The sequence below is a fragment of the Pogona vitticeps genome, chromosome 6, assembly GCF_051106095.1.
Source record: "Pogona vitticeps strain Pit_001003342236 chromosome 6, PviZW2.1, whole genome shotgun sequence".
Classification (NCBI taxonomy): domain Eukaryota; kingdom Metazoa; phylum Chordata; class Lepidosauria; order Squamata; family Agamidae; genus Pogona; species Pogona vitticeps.
Window position 1 is genome coordinate 18466249 of NC_135788.1, and position 12190 is coordinate 18478438.

At 40.8% G+C, this 12190-nt stretch overlaps 1 protein-coding gene across 1 annotated transcript in view; it reads left to right on the forward strand.

The window, feature by feature from the left end:
- The first annotated feature begins 1713 nt into the window (after positions 1-1713).
- The window catches only part of PRTFDC1 (phosphoribosyl transferase domain containing 1), a 51927-nt gene continuing 41450 nt past the window's right edge, over positions 1714-12190 (forward strand). The window contains exons 1-3 of the mRNA XM_020801542.3: positions 1714-2176; positions 5591-5697; positions 8585-8768. Coding sequence (XP_020657201.1) covers positions 2111-2176; positions 5591-5697; positions 8585-8768 — 357 coding nt within the window. The 5' untranslated portion in view covers positions 1714-2110. The remainder of the gene's footprint in view (positions 2177-5590; positions 5698-8584; positions 8769-12190) is intronic.

Consider the following 12190-nt stretch of genomic DNA (forward strand, 5'->3'; position numbering starts at 1 on the left):
TATAAAAAACAAACAGCTGAAATTGAAACCCTTGAAAAACACAGGTCTGTACCTTCCATTTAAAGCAGTGGTCCCCAACCTTGGGCCTCCAGATGTTCTTGGACTGCAACTCCCAGAAGCCTTCACCACTACCTCTAATGGCCAGGATTTCTGGGAGTTGAAGTCCAAGAACATCTGGAGGCCCAAGGTTGGGAACCACTAATTTAAAGTACAGAGAATCAAAAAGGAAACTCAGCTAGGAAAGCAAGATTTTGGAACACTGTCCTATCCCAAAGTATTTGGGTATCACTTTGGATCAAACCCTGAACTACAAAAAACATCTAAACACCAAACAGAAAGTTGCTGCTGGGTCAGACTGCGGTGCCCACCCACCAACAATAAGAACAGCTTTGTCCCTGTGCTGCATCACAGTAGAATATGGTATAAATCAGTACATATCAGATAAAATGATGTAGCTTTTAATGAGGATTATTATTACAGGCAGCCAAAAATGCACCTCCATTGAAAAAATCTATTATTTGACTGGCAGTGGCCCTCTAGAAATACTTAGAGAGGTGCCACAAGATATATCCTTGGTTTTGGTTTTACAAAAGGGAAAAAAAGGCAAGAGGCTAATCAAGACTGCAATGATGGTGTTTTGCTCTCTCATTGATGGCAATGACTCTCACCACATGCTAAAGTCAAAGCAGGTCCCCCCCCCCCAATACAGGAGGTTTATGTCTACATGCATATATTACCCCCCCCCCCCCAGCCTGCAGCTTGAATAGTACAGACCAGGAAGGTTTGAGCTCTGGATTAAGCAAAAAAGACTCCTTCATACCCTACCTGACAGCATATTAAACCGGACGTTAGTCCTTCTGTGGGATTTCATAGGATTAATTCCCAAGTAAGTGGGATCACAGAAAGCAGCTTTTGAGAACGTGAGATCCCTGCATCAAGAGTCATCCTCAGTGGCTAGCAAAACAGCTGATGAAATGCTCTCTAGCCGAAGGTAAGGTTATATACCACAATATCTCTGTGTTTGCTCCATGACACATTACAGCCCTGGTGTGATCTCCAGAACCAAGAGAGTCCAATGTTCACCCCCATTTGTAATTTATGAAACCCACGGATTTCAACACCAGCTTCATCCACGGTTGTGCAGTCTTAGAGCCCAACTGGTCCTCTGAATAGATCCAGAAGCCTGAGTAACTAAGAAGGGCAGTGTGGTGTAGCGGTTACATCACCTAAGGTTACATCCCCTTAGGCCTGAGAAGACCTAGGTTGGTCCAAATTCTCTCCGTCAGCAACCCATCTTACTAGGAGGCCTTCGGTCCAATCTCTCTTATCTATCGACCCAAACGGCGTCCTAGGGATCTTGAAAGGAAAGGACAAATACTGTACATGGAAAGCGCTGCTCAGAGTGGTCGCATAGACCAGATGGACGGGATACAAATCAATCAATCAATCAATCAGTCAATCAGTCAATCAATGCTTGGACGGGATACAAATCAGATCAAATCAGATCAGATCAGATCAAATAAATAAATAAATAAATGCTTTCAAGGTTGTTTTTTTTTTTTTTTCCTAATTAAAGGGGCTAATTTCCCAAATGACGCCAATGAGAGCTTTTTCGCTGCTGTCGCTCAAGCCGTGCCAAATATTTCCCGCTCCCGGGATTTCTCGGAGGGGAAGGAAGCCTCTCGCTGGGAGCTGGACGAAGGGAAAGAAGGCAGAAGCCAAGCCTAAGCGACTCCAAGGGGACCGCGGGAGTCCGGGAGGAGGAGAGCAAGCGCGGGAGCCCAGACGCGCGGCGGCGGCGCGCCTCAGCCCTCGGAGCGCCTCGACGCTCGGAGCGCCGTCTTCCACCCCCTCGGAGCCCCTCCTTCGCCCTTCAAGGCCCGGGCCAGGGACCGCCCTCCGTTCCTTCCTCCTCCCCTTCACTCGGAGCCTCGCGTTTTGCGCCTTAGCCTGCCCGCCACGGAGACGAAGAAGACGAAGAAGGCCGAGGCTGGCTCTTCACGCGTTCCTTCCAAATTTCCTCGCTTGTTTTTTTTAATTTGTCCCCCACCCACCCGCCGTTCCTTTCTTTTGCTCTCCTCAAGGGTGTCTGGCCCGCTCCCAGCAGAAGATGGCCGGGCTCAACAGCAAGACTAGCGCAGCCGAGACGCCGGGACGCAGCGGCCGAGGGGTCGTGGTAAATGCAAAAATAAATAAATCAATTAAATAAAAATCCTCCTCCTCCCTCCTCACCCACCTACCCACCCGCGTTCCCCGCCGTACTCAGCATCAGCCCCTGATGGTGGTGTTACCCGGACGAGCCGAAAAGCCTGGCTCCCTTTCTCACCCCTTCCGGAGCTGAGGCATCTTGCCCGGCCACGTTGTGTTCAGTTAAACCCCCCCCCCCCTTGGCTCCCTCACCCCGTTCTTGAAGCAAAAAGGACATTTGAGTTCATTGAGTTGTTAGGCGGGCTGCGATCCCTTGTCAAAACTTGGGAGGAACTTTCTTTGCAGGCATTAGGGCTGCCCCTCTGCTTAGATATGTCTAGGACTGAGCCGTCATCCCTTGGAACCAGTGTTATGCAATGGTATTATTCTCGTTACCTGGAAGTAAACTCTGTGGGACTTACTTCGGATTAAGCATGGGCAAGAACTGGGCTACATGATTGTATAGTCCCATCTACAGTGCAATCCTCGGCTATGCAACAATTTGTATGATGTTATAGTGGTCCAATAAAAGATATCACCCACTTTTACATTTCTGTGATCTTGAGGACCACACTGGCTTATCCCTGTTCTTGCTTTTCAAAAGGATTTGGACCCTGTTAAGTGTTGTTTGGACCTGGAATGTATCTGTATAGGAGATTAAACAGCCACATGTTTCAGGTGCATATATAATATTGCAAGGAGGAAGGGGGACCAACAATAAAGGTAGTCCCCATCAGGCACCTCCCAAGGGCCCACACCTCACCAAGAACCTCTGGCAACAGCTCTGTGTATTTCATAACAATGTAAGAAGAGCCCCGCTGGATCAGGCCAAGGGCCCATCTAGTCCGGCTCCCTGTCTCTCACCGTGGCCTCACCAGATGCTTCTGGGAGCACACAGACAACTAGATCCCTGTCTCCTGATGGCCCTCCCCTTCTCCTTCTCCTCTTCACCATTGCAACCTGTTCATACATCTATTGCTCTGGTCCACATGGTGGTGATGGTGAGAAAGGAGGATTAGAAGTCACTGCCTGATGTCTCTTACTGTGAAGCAACCAAGCGGTAAAGAGGAGGAAGAGCAACAGCAGGGTGTGATGACCACCCTGAGAAACTGCATTTTCTAAGGGACGGGGAATTACTGAGGACATCTCTCACCGAAGGGCTCTCAGAACTCTGGAGCTGGTGAAGGAGAGGTTCTTTTTCTATTTTCAAATAGCCCTATTGTTTTCAAAGATGTGGCCATGTTAGTCTGTTTCAGCAGGAAGAACAAAAATGAAAACCGAAGTATTGTGGCATCATAAAGACTGACGAGACTTTTTTTTTCAGAGTGCGCTCACCTGCGTGAGGGATTGTAATCCCTAGAAATTCACTCTTAGGGACTGTTTTCTCATGCATAACTGCATAGTGCTTTTCTCTGGGCACTCTCCTATAATTTTCATCTCATTGGAGAGTTGTTGCTTTTATAGAGTGTCTCAAATAGATAGAAATACAGCATGTCTACAAGCAAATTCTGCTTGTAGAATGAGTAAGTTGTGCCTGCTACAGTTTTGTAGCTGAAGTCTCATTTCCCTTACTAGGTACTATCCGTACTATGTCAAACACTGAAAAGCACCCTAGGATGGCCTAGTGTAAAAAAGGATGGAATCCTGTGCCGTTTTTAAACTATGTGAAGACGGAGATTCAATAGGTGTTTCTCATAGAAGCTACAAGTGCACACATTTTCTCCTATATAAAGCCATTAAAGATATAGGAAGAGAGCTTGGAACATTATTTTTTTAAAAGACACTGTTGTGTTGCTCATTACTTTAGACAGGCAGGTTATCCTTGTCTTATCTGGAAAAGCTATAGCTGTGTTACATTGGGAGATACTCTGTGGTTCTTTCTAGAATCCAACCATATTTTCTTTGCTTTTTAGCGTAACAAAGGAATGGCATGAAACTTGAACCAATTCCATACCAGTTACACCACAAAAGTAACTTTGTAACTATTTGCTACCTTGCTTAATGTAATGTAGTTGCCCGGAAATGTTTCTGGTTATAAGCAGCTATGTTATTTATGAATGTATCGTTCCTTCTAAACACTGTGCAGGACTCTTGTCTTCTTTTTCATGCAAAAACCAGAAAAGGTTGTTTGGTTCCCCAAAAACAATACAAATGCAAGAGCAGGTGGCATATTTATTAGACCACTTAAGAAACCAAGCAAACAATTTGAAACCAACACCCACAGGCCATTTGCAGACCGCCTCTGAACTCACTTTAAGAACCTTGCCTGGCATAGAAAACTGCCATGAAACTTTGGGATTCTAATATATTATTTTTCTTAACTATCCACAAGATCTTGATGCACAGCCTGAGGAAGATGAATTATCATTGAAAGCTAGCTGTTTGCTTGACTTTTTAGTGTTCTAATAAAGGTATCACCCACTGACAGTATAGAATATGTTTATCTCTCTCTGCCCACCATCAGGTATGTAGAAGCTTTTTTTTCAGTTTGCAGTCACTTAGATTAGGGAGTTGACCACGGAGTGTTTAGAAGCATGTTAAGATATAGTTAAATAATCTTATAATATGCTAGTTTTTATTCAAGGAACTTCCAATTAAATTATACTGAAAATGCACAGGTTTGTCTGTTCCCTAAATGTATCTACAGTTCTTGACATCTTTATGGAGAAGCGAAAACTGCTCTGTTCATCTGCACATGCTTGTGTGCAAATGTACAAAGAACTGGATTGCTAATCATTTGACTCTCAGTTTATTAATCAGTTATTGATCAAATAGGAACAAAGGGAAATCATTCCAGGCATTTCTTTAGATGCAAACTACAGTCCATGAATTTATTTTACAAATCAAATATGTTAGCTTTTAAGGTGCCCCCAATTGCCAATTATTTCTGCCCTCGTAGACTAGGGGGCTAGTTCCCTACAATTCGGCACAAGTTTATGTTAGTACTTAAAGTGCCATAGAGCTTTTTCCCCCTTTGTTACAACACAATAATATGGCTGCCTTTTTGAAATTACAGATCATTAAGAAATATTGAGTGCTCACAAAATTATATGTTCCAATGAAGCTTTAGAACATGTAATTTTGCTAGCACTCAGTATTTATTAGTGACCAGTTCTAATGAACCTTTGGCTGGCCAGATAGCTCCATGAGTTGGTTGCCTGACTGTAGAGCCGGAGGTTGGGAATTTCCCACAGTGGTTATTTCTCCACTGTGCCTTCTGGGAGAAGAGCCAACCTATATGGCCTTGGGTAAGCTGCAGAGTTCCAGAGCACCTCCAGAAAGACGGAATGGCAAACCACTTCAGTGTACTCGACATCTAGAAAATCCTGGAAAGGGTTGCCATTAGTATATCGACTTGGATGCATGTGATAATTATTTTAATGAAGCTGTATTTATTTTACAGATTTCAGATGATTGGCCAGGCTATAGTTTGGATTTGTTTTCTTATCCACAGCATTACTGTGGGGATCTCGACTATGTGCTCATACCACATGGCATCATTGTTGACAGGTGAGACTATGTGAGTGTGACATGTATGACAGCCAAATGTTCAGTTCTCTAGTACAGTGGTCACCAACCTAGGGCCTCCAGATGTTCTTGGACTTCAACTCCCAGAAATCCTGACCAGCAGAGGTGGTGGTGAAGGCTTCTGGGAGCTGTAGTCCAAGAACATCTGGAGGCCCAAGGTTGAGGATCACTGCTCTAGTACATGAATTACTCATTGAATTAACAGCAAGGATTAATCTATTCATCACTGAAATAAAGGCCTACTTGCTGAATAGTATCTTTGCAACCTATATCACCTCCTGAATTAATTCTGTTGTATTAATTCCTTAGCCTATATAACCAGCCTAACCCATCTCAGAGTTATCGTAAGGATAAGATATGGGAGTGGAGGGTTGGACCATGTACGTACCTTTGAGTTCCTTTTAGGAAAGGCCAAATACAAAGGAATAAAACAACAGATAAATGCCTTTTTGTGACTGTTGTTTAATTTCAGTCTCATTCTTCATTGATATAAAATAATGCAGCTCTTCTGTCCTTACAACAGCTCTATTTCATGAGCTACTTAGAAAGGTTATGAGATTCCTAAAACACCATTTCCAACATGTGGAATCCTAACAGCTCACCCAAAATATGGGAGGGAATTGGCCCTTTGGATGCTGTTAGATGGCAGCTCTCATCTATGCCATCATGATTGTCCAGGCTGGGGCTGATAGAAATTGCAGTCCAACAATGTCTAGGGAGCTGTACGGTCACATCCCTGCTGCAGCCCCTGCACTACATTCACTGTCTTTAAATAAAATGCAGGCTAAAGGACAATGTATCTATTTCATATTTTATTTTATTTTATTTAAATATTACTAAAGGAAGGTAACAAGTGAGGTTGTAACAAAGTGTACCTTTATTATTGCTGAGTGCAGAGAATGTATGAGCTGTCACATCGAATAAAGTTTAAATATTTGGTCTCTGAACGTGAATGTAGAAATGTCACACAAAATGCCCCAGAATGCTCTTTGCAGTGCTCACAATAGTGAACTGGCTAAAAATGAGGCACACAGAGAGAAGAGATCTTAAAGACCACTCAATACCTCCTTCACATGAAAGCAGAGATTACCTGGGCTGCTGCTCCTCCTTGCTGGATAATCAACATATTTTGAATATTTGAAATTTCAGGCTAAAACAGTGAGCTTCATGTTGAAAGAGAAATTTTAAATTATGTTGCCTAATGACCATTCTTCCCTGGAAAAATAACTTCTAAATTATTTTTATAAAGGAATGTGTTGGTGTTTGCTGCTATTTTTTAAAAAGTAGCTTGTTTTTGCTTTTCAGTGTTACTGCTGTTAAGAAAGACTCTCATGGCAGCTTAAAGATGAATATGTTTTGTCTGGCATTGTACATTCTAGTCTACAGACCTATAATGGACTACAATGCTTGGAAAAGTATGCCAGATAAAATTTGGTTTTAAGCGTCCACTAACAACCCCCTTTGGGATTAACTACAATAATATCCACAATTAGAGATGGACACAAACTGCTGGTTTGGCGTTTCATGCCGGTTGCTGGTTTGTTTATTGGTCAAACAGGTGTTGGGCACTTCAGAGGTCTGCCTCCTCTGGCAGGTACCCCTCAGAGGCAGTGTCCAGAGGAGGCGGGGCAGGGAAGCCAGGCTGCTGCCTCCAAGTGAGCCTCTGTTGGAGGATGAGGGGCTTTGAAGTGCTGAACACCAGTTTGGCTGATAAACAAACCGGCATGAACCATCAAGGCAGCGGTGTGTGCCCATCTCTAGGCACAATTTTAATGAAAGTATACTTAAAAATTAAAAAAAGTTCAGAACTCCCCTAAAACAAATGACATCAATCACAACATGGTACAGTGGTGCCTCACATTATGACGTTAATTCGTTCCAGCGAAATCTCTGTAGAATGAAAACATCGTAAAGCAATTTTAAAAAGCCCATAGAAACACATTAAAACCCGGTTAATGCATTCCTGTGGGCTGGAAACTCACCGTCCAGTGAAGATCCTCCATAGCGCGGCCATTTTCGCTGCCTGTGCAGCAAAGAATCCATCCCAGAAAACAGCGGGTGGCCATTTTGTTTACCCGGTGGCCATTTTGAAACTGCCAATCAGCTGTTAAAAAATCATCGCTTTGCGAGAATCAGTTCCCCAAGCAGGGAACCGATCATCGCAAAGCGAAATTCCCCCATAGGGAACATCATTTTGCGATCGCTTTTGCGATTGCAAAAACATTGATGTCAAGCGGCTTTGTCGTTAAACGGAGTGCCTGTCTTGCTGGGCACCACTGTACTGCATTTGCCCTGCAAATTATAAGAAGCTTACAGATTGTTACATTACTTTGTAAAAATAATGGCATTGTATTCTTCTTACATGAAAAAAAATATTGTTAATTGAAATACAGTATTTCCAAACTCAGTTGAAAATATCTAAGAGAGTTGCCAAAATATTGCTGCACACCCCACCTTTCTAAAGCTGGAATATGAGTAAAAGGGGTTAGATTACTGTTTAAGATCTTTGTGTCATACATGGCTAGTTTGTGGCAATCTTGTCACCAGTGTGTGAAACTGAACTTTTCTAATGTATGCTGAACTATGTAGCTTAGGTATTTGTATGTAAAATGAGATTTATGTGTGACCAGTTACACCAAAATCTAGATGGTATATGGATTGAGCTGTGAACATCCAATCACATTTTAGTCATGTATAAATATCATTTGGGTGTGCTAGAGATTAGTATTCTTTTAAAATCAAACCTTTTATTACCTTATATAAACCTTATATTATTACATGTAATATTATTGTTGTTGTTGCACTGCAAAAATATGCTTGCAGTGAAAAATACGTCTTATCATGTATTTATGCTTAATTTTCACTTTAGGATAGAACGTTTGGCCAAAGATATCATGCAAGACATTGGATACAATGACATTGTGGTTCTCTGTGTACTTAAAGGTGGCTACAAATTCTGTGCTGATCTTGTGGAACATATTAAGAACCTCAGTAGAAATTCAGAAAAGTTCATCTCCATGAAAGTTGATTTTGTCAGACTGAAAAGTTATTGTGTAAGTAATGAATTTCCTTATTTTTTTAAAAAAAAAAACTGAATTTGCCTCGTACTGTATTAAAGCGTGCTTTAATACGTAAAGATTATACAGATGGAAATAAATCAAACTTAGCCATGCTTTAGACCACATTTACAGGTCATAACAACCTATGTTGGAGTTTATTGAAATGGTTTGATTCAGCTATGTAAACCTATCTTTGCTAAATAAGACATAATTTGTTAATCAGCCATAGACCATGATCTAACTGTAGATTTGTTGTTGTCTTATGAACTCTAGCTTATCTAAGCCATGGTTTGTTATTATATCCAGACTCCAAATCATGAATCATCCCTGGTTTTATTTCTGAAAGCACGTGTCCTGAAACAGGAGCTGGCAAAAAGGGCAGAAGAAAAACAGATACAAAATGGCACTGTTTGTTTGTTGTGGAATTCATTGTTGATATAGCAAACTGATTTTAATAGAAGTCATTGTTTATCCTGACATGCAACTGTCCTCCTAGAGTGGACACAATGAAGTCAGTAGAATATATATTAGTGATGGGTAGTAGGTCTGTTGGTTTAAATGAAGCATCTTTTAAGTATGTAAAATTCAGAGCTAACCAGATTTTTTAAAAATGTAGGTATGTCTTTTAAGCCTTTGCCATTATAAAAATCAGTGAATAAACTTATAGTCTAACAGATTGAGTTTCATGAGTACAATATGATTTTGGGAATTGATTTGATTAGGAACGTACCTAACGTCTTTCTCTTGTTGCATGTTTATCACATAATTTGGACTTCTTTTTTACACCATTAGATAGCTTAACAAAAGCAGTCATCACAGACTTCTTATTAATGCTTTTGTGAGTGCCAGGAAAAATAGATTCCTAAAGTTGCTTGGAGTTTGACCCTTTAAAAATCTACTGAAGCTGGTGGTGCAGACGAGCCCCAGAGTGGAAGCGAGGCTAAATAACCATCGTCCCAAGATCTGTGAAAGTAGCTTTGTAAGCTGCTGTTAAGATCCAAGACTTGTTTTTCTCAAATAGCATCTCTGCTCCACCCTTTTCATAGCATATGACCATGGAAATGGAGGGGACTTCCAAAAGTAGTTTGCAACACGGGATTTGGTTTCACAGCTGTTCAAAGAAAAAATGTGAAAAATTCCATTATGCTCACACAAGCCCCTCGAGTGAACTTAAACAGCTTTTTTGAATCTTTGCCATGGTTTACAGTGGACTATTCCTCATTAGATGTTATGAGTACATATAGTAGCTGGGATAGGAAGGTAAAGGATCTATGGTCAAATATAGCCCTGGTGATTTCTCTTCTTGAAGGACTGACCCAAAGAGCTGCTTTGATAGCCCCTCCCTTGGTTCTGCCTTTAGATAACCTTTTTTCCTTACATTTGTATCCCATTTCACATCATCGACATGCATGATTTATGTCTGTTATAGAATGATACATTGTCATGCAGGGATTTGATCACAATCATTTGTTTGCAGCTTTTGTGCCACTGTTGTTACACTCACATTTATGTGAACCTGATCTGATTCTAGTAGTAGTCTGTTTTTTCTTAAAAAAAATCTTTTAGTTGTGTTCAGGCATACACATTTTATATGCTGTGAACCTTCTTGCTTTCTTTACTATGTTTTTCTGTACAGATTTAATCTTGCCTTCTCTGTTCTTTCTCTCTAACCTGCTTTCCCCCCTCAGAGAGTGATTTTTCCCATGCACTTTTATTTTTCACCCTTTCAGCTTCTCTTTACTAACTGTTTCCTGTTTCTCTCTTCCTTAAGGGAGTCCTGCTGCTTTCTGTTCACTTTACACAGCTGTGCTATTTTCTCTCTCCAACTGTTTGTCTCCAAGAACCATGTCCAACTCTTGTTAACACTGGTGGGATTCTGATGCCTTTTCTTGCTCCATGTTCAGCATTCATGGCTAAAAGGTTAGTTTACTGTCGACAATGTAAATGGAAGGAAGAAGAAAGGATCTAGATTTAATTGCTTAGAATATTTGCACCAAACTTACTTTGGACACATCTGTATATGTACAGTTCTTACACCTGTCTGAAGAAGACTTATTTTTGGTGGCTCAAAAGCTTGATGTGTTCACAATACAGGGTATCATGACAGGAAGGTTGTTTACATGTCTGGCTTAATAAGCTATGATAGAGATTCAGAACAGGTTAACAGAAATGCTTCTTCACACAGTGCATAACTAAATAGTGGACAATGGACAAATTAATGGCTGTTAGTCATAACCAACATATGTTCTCTCCACTATTGGAAGCAATGCACTTCAGTCTGTTAGATGCTAGGGAGCATACATTTCAGTGAGATAGTGCTGTTCTGCTTGTATACTTACTGTAGGGAGCTCATCGGATATGGTGTTAACAAAATGCTGGATTAGATGAGCTAATCAGTTTTGACCAAAACGATGCTTCTTAAATTATTATGTCGATAATACATTGTATGTTGACATGTAGCTTCTCTGGTCCTCCTGTTACAGCTTAACAACCCACTTATTGCTGCATTGGAAGCCATTATTATGGTTAAATATATGCCAAAGCAAACCAGATCACAAGCTAACCTTAAACCAGGATTTGTTGTTAATTTATGATCCTGGCCTATTTGATCAAACTTAAATATGGCCCAGGCCCATGTTTGTTCCTGAGTTTGTCACTGACATGTACAATGTAAATTTATTTATTTATTTATTTATTTACAATATTTTTAGCCGCACCATTACCAGTGGCTTCTGGGCGGCGTACAACATTAAAACTTAAAAACATTAAAAACATTTTAAAAGACAATATAAAATGTCATATATTAAAATAATTCTTAAAATATTAAAATTAATAAGTCCTGTTGCTCATGTGGCCATCTAGGGAATACTGTTTAATTAAAATGCTGGCTAAACAGAAAGGTCTTTGCCTGGCACCGAAAAACCAAGAGTGTTGGAGCCAGGCGGATCTCTATAGGGAGGGCATTCTAAAGTTGGAATAAGAGCTGAAATCCTGTTGCTTAGCATAAGAAAATCATAACTTTCAGTTCATTCTTGATTGACAAATAAAAAGTTTCTGCCGTAATTCTCAGGAGTACTGTACTGTACATGTATGTACACCAAGGCAGTGCACCACCCGCAAGAATCACAGTGGGAACTTTTTATTTCCTAGTTAGGAATGGACTGGAAGTTAAGATTTTTCTTATACTAAGCAACAGGATTTCAACCATTGTGTTTTATTTGACTCTGCCAATTTTGATAAAAATTTGAGGTCTCCAATAAGAAATGCAAACCTTTGCATACCAAATTATTTTATGGGATGGAATTCTCTTTAAGAGAAGCTGCTCAAAGGTCTAGTTTGTACCATATTTCTTTGCTCCATAAACCTAGTGTATGAAACTGGGAACAAATGTTGAGTTTTCCTTTGTCCCACTACCC